General features: G+C 43.8%; 1 protein-coding gene across 8 annotated transcripts in view; it reads left to right on the forward strand.

Annotated features, from left to right (window-relative positions):
- Positions 1-746: 746 nt before the first annotated feature.
- Positions 747-17,456, forward strand: part of pard3bb (par-3 family cell polarity regulator beta b) — a 118,987-nt gene continuing 102,277 nt past the window's right edge. For 2 of the 8 annotated variants that reach the window (XM_029834790.1, XM_029834804.1), the window contains exons 1-3: positions 747-1,191; positions 1,767-1,991; positions 7,629-7,730. In XM_029834790.1, the coding sequence (XP_029690650.1) occupies positions 847-1,191; positions 1,767-1,991; positions 7,629-7,730 (672 nt within the window). In that variant the 5' untranslated portion in view covers positions 747-846. The remainder of the gene's footprint in view (positions 1,192-1,766; positions 1,992-7,628; positions 7,731-17,456) is intronic. The other 6 variants (XM_029834786.1, XM_029834793.1, XM_029834799.1 and 3 more) reach the window with 5 other exon arrangements.

Here is a 17,456-nt window from a genome sequence, read left to right on the forward strand (position 1 = left end):
TAATTCATAATTTGGATCAAAAGCGTTGCAACCTCCCGCTTTTAATTTTCATTTCTTTCTTGGCATCGAGCTTTGTACAAAGGTCCTTACGCAGCAGGGGAAGTTATGCCAACACTAGCCCAGTTTAGATCAGTAAATTCTCTCATTTTCTTGTGCACAGCGCTGCCAAGGCCAAGAGTTCCATCCAAATTAACATTCTTTCTTGGCCCTCGGTTGCCCTCCTGTTAAAATCTATCTTTTAGTTTCTGCATAATTCTGCTAATGTTGCAAAAAAAGTAGCTAACCCCCTTATCGAAGTAACAAATCAGTCAGAACTAGTTTGTGTTTCATTATTCACAGAAAAGGACAAAATCTACCAAACCAGCAAGAAAACTAATGGCTTTTTGACGTATTTGGCCTCTCAATAGAATTTAGTTGGCACTACAATTTCTTGTAAAATATTAAGAATAGGAATATCAATATTTTAATTAGAGTGGAATAGATTATACGCTATAACGCGCTGTATTTACGTTTGATTGCCACTTTAAATGACCAATGTTTAATGAGTTTTGCGTGAATGACGTCACAGAATGATGACGTAATAAACCTTCACGTTCCCGTCTGTTATCTGTTAATGGGAGGTTTCGCTCATAAACACTGGTCAAATCAACGGGTCTTTAAATAATAACGCCCAGTATTTTGTGACATCCTCTTTAACAATAGAAGTACATTTACTTTCTGGATTGTTTTCATTCGCTGCAACCGTATTTACCGGGAAATTCAACAACACAAACAACAACAACAACAACAACAACTTGAAATGGGCTTTGTTCCAGATTGTTTTTATTACATTCGCCGTCACTCTGAATGAGGATCGATGCATTTGTGATCGATAAATCCTCAACAATGCAGCACTTTCCCTTTAAGAAAGTGACAGTAGCGGAGGATCTGGTCAGGAACTGGCCAGCAGCGGACCGCAGTGGAGGAATCCCAAAACTTTTCCAACACAGCCCCGCGGTGCCCTCATTGTTTCCCGTCTTCTCCGGACCGTCCACGGACGTGGACCCAGCCGGCCCGTCGCCTTTGCCCGTGAGTGTGTCAGATGAAGTGGATGCTGTCCGCCGCTCGGGAGAAGAAAAGTTTCGAGGGGGAAAAACTTGCGGAGTGATGCCCGAGCGACTGCATCCCTCCCTCCAAAGTTCAGCTAGTAAGGTGGCTAACGTTAGCTAGCGCTAACCCCTGGACAAAAGTTCGGTTCCCATCCCAGAACCTGTAGCAGCGGGCCAGCTCATGTAGCGGGGGGAAGCGGGAGTTTCGAGCGCTCGTTACCAACTAATCATCCCTGTTTTGCGGCTGCAGCCTCATGCTAACCTTCCCAGTTTTAGCCAGCTGGAGCTAGCTGACAGGAGGCTAGCCTCTGACAACAGAGTTGGTCCGATTAAGTTCATGCTAACTCTCACATGACATAATCCACCTCTCATGTAACGAGATAATGATGACCTTGTGATGTTCTTAGCCTTGGCACATGGTCGTGCACGGATTAGTTAAAACAGCCAGCACTTGAGGGGATGCTGCTCGGAGAGATGCAGTTAGGAAGGAAGCATCGGAGCTGCCTAATTCACACCCAGCGAGCTGGCACACATCACATTTCTGCTACACTGTACTTGACATTTGGCAGACTTTAAACATCTGACTGTCCCGCTGAGGAGCAAACCTCTGATTCATGTTGACAAACTCTGCTGCCCTGACATTACTCCCAATCTTGCTTTTTTTCTGCCCTTCTAAAGCACCCGTCTGGTGTCGTCCCTCTGTTTTGGAACCCTTCTGCAGCCCGGCAGTATTTTGTTCAGGCGTCTCACGGGACCTGCATTTTGGATGAAGTGGATCACGGCGCAATGAAGGTGACGGTGACGTTTGGGCAGACAGGCGTGGTGGTGCCCTGCAAGGACGGGTGGACGGTGCGGGAGCTCATCCAGCAAGCCACGCAGAGATACCGAAAGCTCCTGGAGCAGGTGAGCTCTGACGCCACGCTCCGTCCTTCACGGTTGCCACGGGCGATCCGTGGAAATGACGTTCCACCCAACACGTGCATTTTGATGTTTGAATTCGGTTCCGACGAGATCTACCGCTTCGACATGTTGGAACGCTGACGCGAAGGTTCCAGTTTATGTTTCGCTACTTACGTTCCTCAATTGGAAAATTCTGGCAGAAAATTCCGAGCGGGAGTGTCTCACTGTCGTTTCCCCCCCCAAGTGTGACCAAGAACGGGGACAAAAGTGTGGAAAAATGTCATTTTGGTTCTTCCCCGGCCAGTTTGACCTTTGAGTTTTTAGCGAGCGCCATTATTCATCCGTCAAAAGTAGTTTTCTAATAATGTGCGGAGGTTCTTCTGAATTCCCCGCAGACTCAGAAAAGAGGCAAGATGAATCTGTATGAACCAGCACTTTCATAACATTTGAGGTTCCCCCTGAAGTCATGAAAGAATAATCTGAAGCGCCGTCATTTTTCCAGCATGAAAGGGGCATGTGCTCTTCACATCCGAAAGGCTTGGGAAATTCGTCGCGGAGTCACGAAGGTCCGCTTCTCCATAATAGCCGAATGAAAAATTAAAGGCATATCTGATGTGGAGCGCGTCGGCGCCGACAGGAGCGGATGTGAGCCGTCTCCACTCGAGTCGCGAGTGTGAAATGCAAATGAGGGCCTGGGGTGATTCCTGCACGACTGTTGTTGATTCCCAGAGCTTCTCTCTGGACGGGAGCCCCCCCCTGACCTCCATCAGAGCGCCACATCTCCTCTGACTGGCCTCATATTGGCTCCATTATTCAAAGAGTCCTGTGAGGAGACGGCTTTAGCCGGGATTGAAGACGTGAAGCTGTGTTCGTGAAGGCGGATGATCCCGGGGGAGGGGGGGGGGAAGGGGGGCTCGTTGGCCCCCGTGACACCACTCTGAACATTTGTTTAGATGAAGACAGGCGTCCTGCTGTTCATTTAAATAAGGTGTGAGGTTCTGGGGGCCGTATTTCCAGCCTCTTTTGTGGTTCTTGCTGGATTCCACATCTTTACCCATGTGTACCTTTTGCCACACTGAAAGGTCAGGAGGTCAGAGTGGCCTGGAGTGTCTGGGTGTTGCTGACTGAGACGCGATGTTATGGTGGTAATTGTTACTGTCTTGGAGGTTGTTGACAGAGTGAGCTCTGGCTCTATCTCAAAAATGTCCCCCCCCCCCCCTCCATGAATGAAATCATTGTGAAGCAGCTTTAAATATTTGCCTTCTTCTCTCACTTCTGTTGTTGACCTTCATGTTCGCTCTACCCCCCCTTCCTACCCTCTCTCTCTGGGATTTTGACAGTCTGTTGCTGCCTTTCATCACTTGTCGCTCCCCCCTCTCTGTCTCTGTTTGTTTGCTCTCTTGCCGTCCCTCCATCACCCGGTAACAGTAAGTAGGGGTGTAGTTCCAGTTGTTAACGTGGTTCCGGGTTTGAAGGCTGTCGTTTGTCTTAGCTGCAGGCCAGTCCACCCTAATCCAGCAGGGAAACTCTGGATTCATTTACTCCAATATCTCTCTCTATCTTCCGTTTCCTCCCTGTTATCTTTTTAAAAATGCTTTTTCATATGTTTCCTATTGGAATCATTTGAACCTATTTTTAACTCGCCTCACCAAGTCTTAATTCTATAGGATCTTAATTTACTTGCTTTGCTCTGATGTGAGTCATGTGCTGTCTGATACTGAGCAACTTTTCCTACTTTCTCTCAAATTTCCCTCAAATAAACCACTCGACCATTCCTGAATCTGTCCATCGATTTGCCAGTAAGCTAACAACAGGCAGCTTCTTGTTCCACTGAAAGGGGGTTAGAATACTATAGCAGCCGTTTGCACATATTTGGTTGTGATTTGAGCTCTAAATAAATGCTCGCTCTGTTTTGTTACTCCTGCAGGTAAAGCTGGAGAGATTTCTTTTTAAGACTGTTTAATTCACGTGTTTGTTGGGTAACACACTCATGGAGGAATCTGGATCTGGGTTAGCTTCATAATTTGGACTTTCTATGCACCCTGTTGTGTTTCCCCACCCGACTTTAGTGTAGAGATGATTTAAAAGCACTGTACTGATATTTATCTGATGGTTCAGATGCTTCTGTGATGTTTAGATACCTGAATGCTGCTTGACAGGTTAAACTTCATCACGGTTCACTGACCTCCAGCACCGACAGCTTCTGGCCCTGCCTCCTACTGTAACCTGATGTTAGAATTCATTGAAATCACTGACATGTCATTCTGCCGTTGCCCTGCCAACCACTTCATTCAGTTATCTACACAAGGACCTGCCATTGTTTGAATGTTGGAGACTACAATGAAAAAAAGTATGGAGAGCGAATGATGCTAAGAAGAAACAGCTGACACAGCAGGGAGAAGAGGATACCACCTGCTGAAATAGCAGTTAGGGAGGAAAATTAGCTTCCTATTGGGGAGTCTTCACCTCTAATTACTGTTACTGGCAGTGTTGGCCTGTGTTCATGGCTGCCGACACATACACATCAATCCTATTTGATGAATCATGTCGCTAGAATTAAAACACTAAAGAGACTGTCCAGATATCATTGAAAGTTTTGGAAACAGCCATTGAAAGTCTTTGCATTTTGCAGTCTGTGGGAGTGTGTATAAGCGTCCTCGCCAGGATAGATTTGAAGGTGGGCTGAAGGTTTGCTGGCGTCGTGGGCGTGTGCCGCGGTCGCCTCATTAGGGAGGGTAAGGAATGCTGATGAGGCGTGGCCAAACAAACTGATAAAGCTGGAAACCGTGGCGGAGCGCACGCAGTTATTACTGTGAGGGAAGGAGGGAAGGAGGGAGGGACTGAGGAGCCTCCAACTCCTGCAGATAAACCACAGGAATGTGTGGCTCCAGCAGCCTGGTCCACTCATTTTATGTTGCTTTTCAATCCTCTGCTAGCTAGCTAGCTACAGTATAGCATACTGTAAAGACCCGTGTACGTTGGTCATACCACCTGTTGACAGTTTTAATGAGATTGAATTTATAATTACATGTATAAAACATGCATTTACCAAAAATACATGTTAATGTGATTGCAAAGAGGAATAGTGGACCCAATTAAAGGTCAAGAAGCAAAAAAAAAGGAAAAGATACCCTAATAGGACCATTTCTAATCTTAATTGCGTCTCGCTAATATGTTCTTTCCTTAAATACTTCAGTCCATCACCCAATTTAATTGCCCACAATTAAAAAAGATAGTGCGAGATTGTCAGGATTAACTTCCCTTATCTTGAGCTATGTAACTTTTTCAACACTTGCTTTAATTTGATGCAAAGGAAGGAACGAGGAAGGAAATGTCCGAGATGAGAACGTAGGAAGTGGTGTCGGTCCATGGAGACGCTTCCATGAGCATGGAAGTACACCAACCTTTGAAGTGACTGGCTCCATTTCCCCACAAGCAGATGCAGAAGTTTTTTAGGAAACACGCATCACATCCTGAGAGTCAGGAAAAATATCCGAGAAAAATATCTGTAATAGCATCAGGATAAACGCCATATTAAAAAGTGCTAATCTCCTCGATTTTAGGTTTAGATGAGTGTGTTTACAGTGCTTATCTTTCCTCCTCTGCTATCTGAGTGTCTATCTAGGACTTTGAACTGCCAGACTGGGGGGCATAAAACTGGGAAAAAATATGTAATGTGTTAGTTATGCCCCCGCCTGGAAGATCAGATCAGATCAGGTGTGTTCTGTCTCTGTACATTTCTTGTTCTTGATCTAAAACAACAGTTTGTCCTTGTTTTCCATCCATCCATCATCCACCCATCCACCCACCCATCCATCCATCCATCCATCCATCCATCCACCCATCCATCCACCCATCCCTCCACCCATCCACCCATCCATCCATCCACCCACCCACCCATCCATCCATCCATCCATCCACCCACCCATCCATCCATCCATCCATCCATCCATCCATCCATCCACCCATCCATCCACCCATCCCTCCACCCATCCACCCATCCATCCATCCACCCATCCATCCATCCATCCATCCATCCATCCATCCATCCACCCACCCATCCATCCATCCACCCATCCATCCACCCACCCATCCATCCATCCATCCATCCATCCATCCATCCATCCATCCATCCATCCACCAAATTCCAAAATACAAATTACAACAAAAAAACCTTTTAAATTCGCACTGAGGTGTATTTCCCCCCCCCCCCACAAAATAAGAAATATGCTGAGGACAGAAATGAGTTTGTAAGGATTTAACAAATGGCTGGAGGTGAACTTTCATTCAAATAGATTATGCCGGATGACAAATAGTTTCAGCACTAATGAAGTAGAGCAGCAAAGAAAAGGTAAAAGCATAGATTTATGACAACACAGGTTAAACACACCGCCCCCTGCGAGCCTATTGAACATTAAAACTGCCCACTCGCCTCCCCAGGGCCTTTGCAAGCTTTATGTTTATGACCTGTCAGGTTCCTTGTTATAATATGACAAACTGCTAATTTGTTTAGAAGCGCGCTCCTTCCAAAGTGAGATATGAACTGATAGAAGAAGTGGAGCCTGTGAACCGCTCTGCGGATTAGCAGAGGCCTCGCGGCGCTCGCGGTCACATCGCCGCGGCGGCGGCTTTCCTCACATTAACGATGTCTCTTTTCTTAAATTTAATGGTCTGCAGTCCTGACAAACGTGGGCGGACGCGTAAAGTTGCTCAAGACGTAAAGCTGCAGTGAATCACCGTCTGCGTGGGGATGATGCGAGGAGGACTCGCTGGTCCAGGCTGCACACGAGTCGGACTGGTTGGGTCCTCGTTTAAAGCAGAAAGAAAAAGAGTGGGAGAAGTTTGGAAATGACGTGAAATCATTAAATAATTGAAGCTTTATTGCTGATTAAAGTCACGCGGAGATCTCTTTCTTCTGGTCAACTTGATTGAATTAAAACCTTTAGGTGCACTGAGGCAACAAGTGAGGAGGAAGTGTTCCAGTGCTTGAGTCCTGAGCCGTATCCATGGATACCGAACGCCTTGCTTTACTTTACCTGGAGTGATCCGAGGGAGCAGCATCCACTTTGTCTGAGTCCAACCTTTCCTGAAGCTGTTTGTGCGTGTCTGTGTGTGCACGCATGCGGATGTGTGTAATGTCTCAATATGTTGTCCGACACCCAGTTGAATGTAGTCAGCTGTCCAGCGTCGTCTCCAAGCCATTAATCACAGCCCAAACACAGAGCGGGGGTGTGGGGGGGGGGGGGGGGGTGAACTGGAGCAGGAATCTGCCCAGGGCCTGCTGAAAAAGATGAGGAGGATACTGGGAAGAAAGAAGAGGGCCCAATTACTGAGGGATTTGGTCAATATTCAATGGAAGAGAAGCAGATTTGGCACCAATTCCTGTTGCATTTGTTTCCTTTACATTTTCTTGCTTAGAATTAATGGAGATTATTTGAAGTCCTTCTCGTTCGCCCATTTGATAACGTCTCTGGTGAGGCGAAGCAGCTCCTGACCACAGATCAATGAATCCACATTTATTTCTGTATTTGCTACATATTTATGGGCCTTTTTAGGCCTGGCCTGATGTGTTGGAACAGTATTCACGCATTTGTGTCCATATGAAGCTGCTCGGCTCACTGCTTGTGTCCTGTCTTTTAGGAAGGAAGTTTTCTGGTTCGGACGCACCATGTTGAATACTGCGATGGAGGGATTCTGGATCCAGACGACATACTGAGCGATCTGGTTGAGGACAAGGACAAGGTAAGCTCCTTCTCAATTAGTGTAGTAGGGGAATTGACCGAAGGTATATGAAGCCTTATTTTATTGGATTTAATAAAAACGGGCCAGTCTGCATATGGACCTCCGGGACTGTCAAACATCCAGCTGAGGAATCAGTAAATGGGACAAACATGCTGATCTCTTCCTTGGAAAAATGGAAAAATCAGCCATCTGTATCCATTCACGTGGAAGATACCTTTCCAAGAATACATATTTTTATGTAAAATGAGTCAAGTGTGTGCATTTGTTTGAATGAACAATGTGTTTTCTGTGTGTGTGTGTGTGTGTGTGTGTGTGTTGGAATAATCGTCTCTAAGACACTCCTTTGGATAGAATTGCCACACAAGCAAAATTCAGGAGCTCCAGATCTTAAATGGCCTGTAGCATTAGGCTCTGCCATTAACTATTCACTTGTGGAGACTTTGCAAACTCCGTCCATGCATTCCCTGTTTTTCCATGCGCTCCCTCCCCTGAGGAATGGCTCATTTTTTTCATTTTTTTTCCCTGGTATATTCCTCCTCTTTATCATTCCATACTGTCTCTGAAACTTCAGCATTATTAGAATGTGATGCATGGCCCCAGATCGGGGGCTTTTTGAAACATGACATAGAACCTATTTTTGACGGCTGCTTGGTGCACGTTTAAATGGTAAAACTGTATTTTACTGAGCTTGTCCTGTGATCAGCTGAATTTTTAATTCGGGTTACAGCTGAAAAAAAACCAAGAACCTGCTGGCTAGAAAATATAATGTGCCGTATAGATGTCTGCACGTATGCCTTTGAGCATGAATAAATCCAGCAGGATGTGGTCGAGATTCTGTGAACTAATTAGGAACCAAGTTGCCGAAGTTGGCAATTTCTCTCTGTGCTACAAGAACCTTTGGGAAGAAGTGAAGGGAGAGATTTTGGCTTCTTTTTACAATAATAATCCTGCTTGGATTTTAACTTTCAAAGTTGAGCTTTTCTTGTTGCTGAAATGACTGTAGTTAAAAAAAAAAAAAACAAAAAAAAAACTATGATTCAATGATTCTGTCAAACGCGAACAGGAGGCGTATTTGTAGCGTTGCAGCCGCACATGCACACAAAAGCACGGTGATATCAGGAACTCCACATTTCAGAGCTGGACACGTTCATCCCACCAACACAATGAAATAAACTGCACAGAATGCAACATACACTTCTAAGCAGCAGAGGTTTCCAGAGAAGTGTGAAATATTCTGAAGTGGAGCGCTCACAACATCACTGAGCTGAGATTAAGAAACGGCCTAATCCCAGACGAGTGTTTTATTGTAGACCGACTCAAGCTGAAGTCTGCTGTCGATAAGAGTCAAATAACATGTTCCAGAGTCGTGGCTGAGGGCCCCGACTGGTCCGGGGGAAAGGTGGGAAAGAGGAAAGAGGACAAGGTGAATGATGCCACAATTTAGTTCTTCAGACCTGCTCGATTCCTGCGAGAGTTTTTATAAATAGGTTAATACCGACGAGGCGCATTGTGAGCCGATCCAACTTTCCCAACACGCCTCAATAAGAGAAGCTGGTGCTCGTAACAGACGCAGCACCGTCAAACGTGCTAATTTGCCTCCCTGCCTGAGCGCTGCCTTTGTAAGTCATAATAGATATCCGCATTTGCCAGGCGTTGCAGTCGCTGATGCGAATGGGTGCGAGGGGCTCACAGAAATGTTCGCTTTAGCAATTGTAAGTGAAAAATGATAATGTCAGGCTGGTTTAGGTTATTTAGATGTGCGCACACGCAGACACAAGTGAGCGCGCATGGAAAGTAATTTGGCAGCGCTAATGTGCTCCATCGTTTACGGATTGATTGCTGACATCAGTGATTGTGCGCAGTCAAAAAAGTATTTATGATGGAGTTGAAAGATAATCGTCTGTGCATTCACTGTTGAAGATAGTTTCAGTTTAACTTTGGACAAGGCAATTAACTGTGAAGCTAATGGCTCCGTTTGGTGGAAAACACATTTTTCTTTTGTTTGCAGACTAGTCCAGCACTGCGAACGTGCCGCATCTTTCTCTTCCGTCTCTTTGCTTTAATATTAGCACATGTAGTGGATTTTCCAAAGTCTTTAACTCCCCCAAAGTTTTTTTTTCTCCTCTTGTCCCAGTTTTTTGCAGCTCCTTTTCCCTGTCCTTCCTTTATTCTGAGGCTTTCTTATTAGCTTCACGCTGTCATGTAGCTGAAAAAGTGACTTAAAAGAGGCAATTATGAGTTGGAAAGGTTAGCACATATAATGACCCATAATCCTCTGCAGTTCTCAGTGCGCATCACGTGTGCATTAAACCGGTTTTCTATATGTGCTGAAAGTGGAAGAACACCAACCTTAGCTTATCTTTCTACAATTGCACTCGAAGCTTTTGCTTAGGTTGTGGTGAATATGTGAGTTTATGAATGATATAGTCATTTTTAGACTTTTCTGTAGAAGTGCGATATATCTATGAATGAAAGGTATTTTTGTACCTTTGGAGGACATTACTGGCAGCACTTGTTCACCTTTCAGTCAATTAGAATTTATGTCCCTGACTGCAGCTCAGTGCCAGAAGGCAAAGAAACAGTTTTGGTTCACTTGTTGGGGTTCTTACTTTCCTCGTCTTTATATTTTTATCCTCATCTTATCCCTTAAATATTTCATCAGCGGTGTCTGACTTTGAGCCCCTGCTTATCTCTTTAGGAACTGACCCTTCAGACATTTTATGTAATAAAACATTTGGATATTTTAGGTGACCTGCACATTTACTTCTTCTACAGTTTCTTAGTTTACAGTTGGAGGATTTAAAGCACTAGTTAAAAAAAAACCTGTCTTTTTTAATAAGATTCTTGAATAAGATTTTGTCCAGCTTCTCCTCTTGTTGCAGGTTATCTTGATCATATCAAATTGAGTTCAGATATATTTTCCTTCCAAATATCCACAAAGGTTAAGTGAATAAGAAAGACAGAACACACAAACACACAAATGAGGAATAATATTGACCTTCCACTAAAGAAAGCAGTGCTGCTGAATGTTTTCTTCTCCAGGTATTCAGCTGGGTGTGTTTAGATGTTTATATAAGTGTGTTACAATCAGGCTGGGATGTGGGAAAATGTGGGATTTTTTTACGGTACAAAGTTGTCAAATATGAAACTAGAACAGGACTGACACTGTTGCTTCTTCTTTGCAAAGTGTGTTTTCGCAGTTTTTATATCATATTTACTTCAGTGTTGTGGTTTGGTCCCTTTGAATACTTGATTTTACCAATAAATGCTGACTGTTGTGATCCCAAAAAATAGAGACTAAAAACTACGATACCACCTTATAATGGTTTAATATGCGGCCAGACAAAATCATTTTATTAAAATTCTACTTCATAAATGCATGCATGCATGTTTTTTCAGTACCTTGTATGACCTCCTCAAGACCTTTGTAAGGGCACGAGAGCCATAAAATCCTCTTTTTGTCCTCTGTGTGTGTGACTCAGACATCAGCCCTTTGTCATTTTCTTTATGTAGTGTGACATTTTTCATTATATGGTAATCATATGATGGACTTTTCATTGGTGGGTTGTCAGTGCGCGCGCGTGTGTGTGTGTGTGTGTGTGTGTGGGGGGGGGGGTCTGGGAGTAATTTTAGTCCTTGAGAAGGGTAGAACGACCATAAACCTTACCCCCTTTCACAGGCGGAGATATTAACAGACATACTGTGAAATATATCTGATGAGGCAGAAGCCTGATTGTTGAGTATCAGCTCACTAACACATATGTCATTTTTCACTGGCAGTCAACATAGTGTGTGTTACCGTGCGTGCACGTGTGTTCTTCTGCAAAGGTTATGAAGGTGTCGGGATAGTCGCACCTAGCATCCGCGCGTTTTACCTGCTGTTGTGTGAGTACTGACCCTCTTGTACTCATGATGGAGTGCACGTGTATGCGTTGTATTTTGTGCAGTGATGATGTGTGCAACGATCTGGTATCTGTTTCTCCTTGATTCCCACATCAACATGACACACACACGACCTTTAATATTCTACAGCCTCATCCGTGCCAGACGTGTGACGCTTTACACGTGCACGTGCAAATTGGTAACGCAGCCTGCTCCTCTGGCACATCTTGAAAAGGTTTGTAATGTTCCATTAGTTTGATTGCTTACAACTTGTCACACTTGATGGGTAGAAACAATAAAATGAGGTAGAGCGAAACTCTGAGAGGTCTTTTTTTATGTTCTAATTTAATGGTTCGATTTTAGTGTTGCTCATTTACGACACGCAACATGAGATTATGCCACTTGGACGCAAACTCATGCAGAAAAACTGCATGCTGCGTTACGTACATACAAATATACCTTTGCACGCACACACAAACACAATTCTTTAAAGCTGCTCTTGTGTATTGGTGAGTGTGTTTAGGATATTCTACAGTTGTATGTGCACACGCATATGAATAGGTCCTACTCATTCCTTGAAGGGTTGGATGAATGTTCATCATGTTAGCAAGACTGATGATATTAATTAATCAGTGCAGATTCGTTCATATCGCATCATGGACCTTGCTTTTGAGATAAAGTACATCGAATCGAATGGTGGAAGTTGCATATAGAAGATTGAGGAGTATAATCCTAATGGCATTTCAGCCATTAAAGCTTTCATCAACAGTTGCTGAAGAGTTGATCTATATATACATGTAAAGTTGCCCTTCAGTCCTGGGACTCCACCCCTGGATGACCACCAATGATCTCCTTTTTGAGTGAATAAAGCTTAGATGTTGATCTGCTGCACTCACAGGTTGTAAAAGGTAGCTCACTGAGATTGACCGTAGAGAATTCCCTCTCTCACCTTCTCTTCATCTGACAGTGTTTATCTTCCACATTAGCATCTTTTCAGTGGTTATCCTCTTCACACTCACTGGTCTCTTCTCGCTTCGTGGTCTTTCCTGTAGTTTTTGCTCGTTCCACTTCTCTCTTTCATACATTTCATACATTCGGGCACAGCACAGCTTTTCCTATGCCGGGTCCGACTCTGAGTCCTCTCCCGGCGCCTAATGATCTGCTGCCTCGACCACCTCTTTTATCCTCTACTCGCAGCGTTCTGCTTTCTTTCGCCGGTTCCCCTAATGATTCCAATCACTTTTCAGTCACACCTCAGTGTGATTGTGAGCGCGCGTGTGCGATCTGCTCATTTGTCAAAGGCACATCCAGACATGATCCAGGCCTGATACATATGTTGACCCTTAGCCAGGAACCTGGGAGGTTAATTGAGCAATGGTGTTTGCGAGACAGAGATAGGTTGACAGGAAGGTGGATGAGACAGAAAACCAGTTACAGAGAGAGAGAGAGAGGGAGAGAGAGCATTAAGAGAGCAAGAATGAGATAGATTGGTGCAATTTATAAGGGCATATAAGAAGAGAGGCAGAGGAGTGCATGAGAGAAAGGGGTTAATTACTCAAGTGAATAAAATGAAAGAGAGTAGAAGGCTGGTAGTAAAAGGTTTGAGGAAAAGATGCTGAAATAAAGACAGATGGGAGGTTAATGGCAGTTCTGCGTTAGAGGGGCGTGAGGTGACATCACTGGGCTGCCTGTCAGCAGCATATGGAAGATTGATTTTAAGCTCCCGCGAAGGGGTTAACCGCCCGCGTGAAATGAAACAAAGGAGAGGCAGAGAGGGTGAAAGTGAAAGGGTTAATTACGAATATAATAAACGTCGGAGCCCGCAGTCGTTATGGAGCTGGGCTCTTAAATTAGGGAACGCTCTGCACCTGAGACCCTCGCAGAAATGATGAATACATATTACCGCATGAAATTGTGCATGTGTGTGTTGCTAATTGTTATTGTTATGAAGTCCACCTCCTCATGGATTCATTTTGCTGATGAATTATTCTAATGAAGTGCCTGAAAGCGGGTTTTTAGCAGGGGATAAACTAACGTAATATGTCGGCGCCCGAGAACTGGGACCATGTTGGAGTCGGCCTCACACGAGGTGCATCAGTGTTGTTAACGAAGAAGCTCATTTTTAGAGGTGGCTGAAAGCAGCTTTGTATTTGGATTTTGTGTTTTATACCTGAATAACAGTTTCATCTGTGAACGCAAACGTTTAGTCCAAATGTTCTGCCGGCAGTCTGTTGGTGTCGTTAGCCATTAGCCATTTGGCTCTGCTGCTCAGGGATCAGCCTGTACAACTGGAAAATTAAACTGGAAATGATTGCAAAGAAGGTGTGGAGAAGATGATGTGAATTGTTTAACATCAGCTGGAGAGACAGGAGAGAGATGGTGGAGAACAAGGTGCACGTATGATTAGCAGGAGGAAAGGTTCACTCCAAGAAATCCAAATCTCTTTATAGAAATACAAACAACGACAGAAAAATATCAGCAGGGAATGAGTATGCTGGAAAAAGGGACAAATCAAAGCAAAACAGGAAGGAGAAACCATCAGATGGGAAATTAGCTGATATTTTGACAGCCTATACAGCCTCCATATAGACCTGCCAGTCTCTGACACCTTAATTTGATGCTTGAACTAATGTCTTGAAAACCTGAGATCACGATCATATAAAGGCTTTAAAGGTACAGAATAAAAAAAAAAAAAATCTGAAGCCTTTTTGGTGTAGTGTATTATGAGGTTGTCCCTTTAGTACACAATCCTGGTGTGATTCATAGTTACATTAAAAGCATATGCACCCTGTTAGGAAGATTAATGTAATCACCCTGTGTTGGTTATGAGCTTTACTCTTCACCTCAATCACGCAAATGTTGGGAGGACCTCCTCTCACGTCAATCTTTTTGGGAGGAAAGCACTCTGCACTACACGTATGTTGGTGGCGGGTGAGATGGATGTGTGTTTCCATCACACACTCAAAGCCACCAACTGTTAGAGAGATTTACATACATTGACACAGTAATGTGCTGAGCTTTATATATGGTGAACCTGTCTCCAAATGTTGTGAGTGATAACATGCTCATTTAATTGGCTGACCCACGCATGCACACACACACACACACGCACACACACACGCACACACACACACACACACACACACACACACACACACACACACACACACACACACAATGCCATTTTAAGTCATTATTCCCGTTTGGTTTTATTGTATAGATTCTTAAACATTGGTGAGTTACAGAGGCATGTTTGTCTTGTGATGTCCTTGTGATAAAGCTGATAAGCTGTCTGCAGATCACATAACAGCCTTTCAGTAGTTTGTAAAAGTGAGTTATGAAAGTGGCCGTCTTGCATTTTTGGCCGCAAACACGTAAAACATTCTGTTCTCCTAAGTAGGTTCTTTCTGTTCATGTAATTCAAGTTCAGCTTTAACATTTAGACATGCTAATCTTGTAATTACCATTAAAGCATTTGGTTTGAAGGAGTGACAGTCAGACACATGCACGCGAGAGAGGAGCGTGTGCGTGAAGCCTAATCAGTCAGATTTGACATACACCGAATCCTGCTTGAAAAGCCACTCAGACAGCCATTGTTATGTGGAGAGCCAATCGACTGAGATAAGATGCTGGAAAGAAAGGAAGGATGGATAAATGAGCTATCAGGGGACATGAGAGACTGAAGCCCAACACTGGTTTAAACAGCAACCCCAAGGTTCTGTGAGCCCTCATTTTGCAAATAATTACCACATCAATATTCACTCTAAAATAAATATGCTTTTTCCATCGTCAAAATGGGCCTCATTAACAATGTAAGATATGTATAGGTTTGGTTCGGGGGTGTTGACATCAGGTGATAACATACAATAAATTAGTACTGGGTTAATTATTTAAGATATTATTATTATTAGATTCTTTTTTTAAAGCAATTAATCAGCATTGTTAGCAATGTTTGCCACCAAAATGTGACTGTGTTACTTGCCAAAACACAGGATCCGGTACACCACGGTTTGTTTGCTCCACCTACTTTATCAAGAAAACCCAAAAAAACCTCACCAGCACATGCTAATTTTATGTTGCACTGGTGCACAACGCTCATATAAACATGATGTTTCAAACGTGACATACCATTACCACCTTCCTTAGTAGGCACGTCCAACTTGTTGGATGTGATATCAGTGTCCAGATTGTAGTGTTTGGATTTTGTTAAAATTTTTGGAGGTTCCTCAGAGAAGTTGGAACCTGTGCAGATTCATGGTTGGTTAACATCTTTGTCTGGTTTATGACTGCTGTCAGACAGTTACTGGTGGATCGTTGAGAATATGGCCCAAACACAGTTTGTCCATCTGTGCCACTGTGGCTCTCCGTGATGCTCTTCCATATGGCCAACTGTGTTGTACTCACAGCCGCGGGCAGGGTGGTGCTAGGCACACACACACACACACGCACACACGCAGAGTACACTAAATCATAGATGCACTGCGGACTACACACGTCTACTCGATGAAGGAGATTTAATCAAGCCACCCTTTAAAGTTTAATGACGAGTTTAGGGGAATTTGTATGCTTTAATCCTTTATTACTATTCTGTGAATCCCTTATAGCTAATCCCTTACACTAATGCATCTCATCATGGCTAAAGCAGCTTTGTTGATGATTTTCAATAATTTTGATATTGTATTGTTACCAGACTTTCTTGTTAAAAGGCTACAAAATATATTGTTTTAGGAGCTGTAAGGTTGACAGAAGAAAAGTGCCAAGTCGGGAAAGTGAGATTATCATTTTGTCCATTTGAACTTGACCTGCAAGTGTTGGGACGTCACCTTTCAGGTGGACCCTCTCCCCTCCCCTGCAGACCCCCACGCCTCACGTCTGGTGTCTTTAGGTGTGTCCTTTTCATTCCTTGCAGCACTTCCCTCTGCCATTAATCTTTTTATTCCCTCCTGTCTTGTCTGGATTTCCCATGCTCTATACGCAGCGGTATGGTGACTGGAGATCAATAGAAGGTCAGCATTCATGCAAACACACACATAGAAAAAGACTTCAAACTGCTGAGGAGGCAGATTTCATTCATCCATATTCTCCGTACGGAGACGCAGCTATCCTGATTATCGATTCTCGCTGCGATGCATTGACTGCTGCAGAGAGAGGTCACGGTGACAAATTTTCTGGATGTTTTGTCCATATTTTGCGCATATTAAGTCTTCGTACGGACTTTTTAGCTGCAGTTCAACTGCAGAAACTGATTCTTGAATCCTTAGAGGAGAAGAGAAGAAAACAACAAGGCAGGGAAACAGAAATAAAATGGCTAAATTAATGCCGAGACTAAGAGAGAGAGTGCGGCTGTATCAAATTCATGTGTTAATCAATAAGACTTTGTTCCTCTGTGGGTGTATCCAATAGAGCGAAGTGTTGGAACATGATGATTTACGTTAGCTGATTTGTAAGGACTCACTACGACTGGGATGGGTGGGGGGGCGAATGGGAACGACAGAAGAGAGCACGAAAAACGAATGAATAAATTAGAGTAAAGCAGTAGAGAGGGAAGGAAAAAGAAAGGATGCTTAAGATGGGAGACAAAGTCATGTTTGTTGGGGAAGACTGCAGTAAAAGTTGCTGACGGAGGATGAAAAGGCTGACTTACATAGCCGGGACGGGACCAGCACACTCGCCTCGGGGTTCATCTGAACCAGTTAGTTATTTTTCTACTGTAGTCATCGCACAAAAAATGCCCCTTTTTTAATTACCTGCACATTTGCAGCTCTGAAGTTGTGTTATGTCTGCCTGACTGACCTTCTGTTCCCTCCTCTACGCAGGCATATTTTAAAGGTACACCGCAAAGAG

Source organism: Takifugu rubripes, chromosome 1 (assembly GCF_901000725.2).
Source record: "Takifugu rubripes chromosome 1, fTakRub1.2, whole genome shotgun sequence".
Lineage (NCBI taxonomy): Eukaryota > Metazoa > Chordata > Actinopteri > Tetraodontiformes > Tetraodontidae > Takifugu > Takifugu rubripes.